The 2,897-nt window shown below is 46.3% G+C and overlaps 1 protein-coding gene across 1 annotated transcript; it reads right to left on the bottom strand.

Moving 5' to 3' along the window:
- Nucleotides 1–370: 370 nt before the first annotated feature.
- On the bottom strand, nt 371–2,170 carry EMH_0046670 (polyadenylate-binding protein, putative; the record flags this gene model as incomplete). The annotated part of the gene is made up of 1 exon (XM_013496193.1): nt 371–2,170. The coding sequence occupies one exon, from the start codon at nt 2,168–2,170 to the stop codon at nt 371–373; it is 1,800 nt and encodes a 599-aa protein (XP_013351647.1).
- Nucleotides 2,171–2,897: the final 727 nt, after the last annotated feature.

The following is a 2,897-nucleotide window of genomic DNA, read 5'->3' as shown; positions in this document are numbered from 1 at the left end:
TTACTGCTGCGGCTAACAGCAGCAGCAACAGCAACAACAGCTACTGCTGTTCTTCCTGTTGCCGCTACAGCGGCAGCACCATCTGTTGTTGTTGCTGCCACTGTTCCTTTAGCTGCTGCTGCTGCTGCTGCTGCAGCAACAGCAGCTGCAGCAGCAGCAGGACTTCGTTTGTGAGTATATGCATATATATATAAATATATACCCATATACATACGCATATAAACACACACACACACACACACATATATATATATATATAAATATACATATATACATACATATACATACATACATACATACATACATACATACATATATATATATATATATATATATATATATATATATATATACACATATATATATAAACTCAGTTAGCCCCTCTGAGTACCCCCAACGCTTCTTCGATTTTATTTTTTAATTGATTTTCGCTTTCTAATAAAATAAGCAGTTCGCTATTATCCATTTCTAGCATCATTCCGGTTATTTTTCCTGCTAGCTCTGGCTGGTGGCGAGCGATGAGGGGGAATAGCCTCTCCCCTAGCATTTGTTTTTGCATGCTAGGCTGTGCTGCTGCTAGTGCTGCTGCTGTTAGTGGTGCCTCAGGGGAAAGAAGAACGTGAGCTGCGTCGATTGGTGGGCCTTGTTGCTGCTGTTGCTGCTGCTGCTGTTGCTGCTGCTGTATATGCAGAGGTGGTGGGGGCTGCTGCGGCTGCTGCTGCTGCTCTACACGGGGGTTTCTTACTTGTGGGGTAAATTTAAATGAACCACCACCAGGTAGCTGCTGCTGCTGCTTCAATAGCTGCTGCTGCTGCTGCTTCGCGCTTCCTGCTGCTCCTCCTCTAGGTGCTCTGTGTGCAGGTGCTCCTCGTTGCTGCTGCATTATAGGTTGCTGCTGCTGCTGCTGCAGTGATACTTGAAGAGCTGCTGCTGCAGCAACAGCAGATTGAGGAGCGTATATGTGCTGCAGAGCAGCAGGAGGAATGCCTCTCTGTAGTGCTAGCCCCTGCTGCTGCAGCTGCTGCTGCTGCTGCTGTCTACCCGCCCACGGCAACACAGCCATATGAGACTGTGCTGGATACATCATTGCGCGCTGCTGGTAAGCAGCAACACCAGGGAGAGCAGCAGCAGCAGCAGCAGCAGCAGCACCAGGATAACCTACATGAGGAGGAACAGCAGCAGAAGCACCCTGACGTATCTGCGGCATCCTAAACCTTTGTTGCAGTCGCTGCCACCGCTGCTCTCTTCTCTCTGCTAGCCCGGTGTATAGGGGTTTCCCGTTTATATATTTTAAGTGCATCTCTGCTACTGCTTTGCTTGCATCGTCCGGAGAAACAAAACAAACAAAACCAAAACCCTTAGATATTCCTTTTTCATCTCTCATCACCTTTACGCTGCTTGTGGGGCCAAAAGGCTCAAATAACTCTCTTAGTTTATCGTCGTCAACGCTGTTGTCTAGGTTCTTTACATATAGATTCACTCCTCTATATCTTTCTCCTCTTTCTTGCTGCTGCTGCTCATATTTCATACGTAATGCTGCAGCACGCTGAGCTCGAGACTGGTGAGGACCCACAAACAATACCATCTCGTCACTGCTGCTGCTGCTGCTGCTGTTGCTGCTGTCGCCACCTTCTGCTGCTGCTGCTGCAACACCATTCGATGTGCTGCTGTTTGTGCTGTTGCTGCCGTTCGTGCTGCTGCTATTTGCTGCTGCAGCAGCATCCTTAGCTTTAGCTGCTGCTGCTGCTGCTGGTGAAGTTTCTTCTGTTTCCCCTTCTGCAGTTGAAGTTTCCCTTGCTGCTGTTGCTGCAGCATCATCTGCTGCAGCAGCAGCACCGCCAGCAGCAGCAGCAGCAGCAGAGGATGATGAGGTATCCTTGAAACCCTCTGGAGTAACTATCTTTCCGTTGAGTGCTTGTACACAAGCTTTAGCTGCTGCATGTTCAGCAAAATTACAAAAAGCAAAGAGACGGCCCTTGGGGTCTTGTTTCACGAGTAAGCTCGTGATCTCACCGAAGGGTGATAGTATAGGCCGCAGTGTATCTGCATCTCCCCAACATTTCGGTAGGTTTTTTAAATATAAATTTGTATATCTATTTACTCCAGCATTTTCTCTTTCTGATCGTGTAACAAAAGGCCCAACATATACAGTTTTTCCTCCTATAAGCATACCATTCACCTTTTCTATAGCATTTCTTGCTGATGCCTCACTCTCATAGTGTACAAATCCATATCCTTTGCTTCTATTTGCCTCATCTACACCAACCTTACAACTTAATATATTCCCAAATAAAGAAAAAGTATCATATAAAGCTTTATTATCTATACTACGATCAAGATTCTTTACAAATACATTTCCGTTTCCACTCTTTCTCAAGCTAGGATCTCGTTGGCTCCACATGATTCTGCATGGTTGTCCTCGTATTAAAGTATAATTTAAAGCATCTAGAGAACGTTCAGCATCCTGTAATGTTTGATAGTTTACATATGCATAACCTAAACTTCTTCTCGTTACGCTATCTCTACATACACGAATAGATGTTACTGGGCCAACAGAGTTGAATACCTCAAATAACATAGCTTCTGTTACATCAGGATGAAGATCACCAATATATAAAGAAGGAGAAACATATGTAGGATGAGAACTAGAAGGTATTGTAGGTGTATGCTGTGACACCTGTTGCTGTTGCTGTTGCTGCTGCTGTTGCTGCTGTTGTTGTGGGGGAACTTGTTGTTGCTGCACACCAGCTAGCTGCTGCTGAGCTGCTGGGTCCTGCTGCTGCTGAGGTGGCTGCTGGGGGGGTAAAGGCTGAGGAGAACCACCCACTAATGGAGAAGAACCCTGAAGCTGTTGGGGACCCGGAGGAAGCTGTTGCTGTTGACCAGCCGCAGCAGCA

Source organism: Eimeria mitis, genomic scaffold (genome assembly GCF_000499745.2).
Source record: "Eimeria mitis Houghton genomic scaffold, Emh_scaff1974, whole genome shotgun sequence".
Classification (NCBI taxonomy): Eukaryota; Apicomplexa; class Conoidasida; order Eucoccidiorida; family Eimeriidae; genus Eimeria; species Eimeria mitis.
The sequence above is the reverse complement of the archived record's forward strand: the minus strand, read 5'-3'. Positions and strand labels throughout refer to the sequence as shown.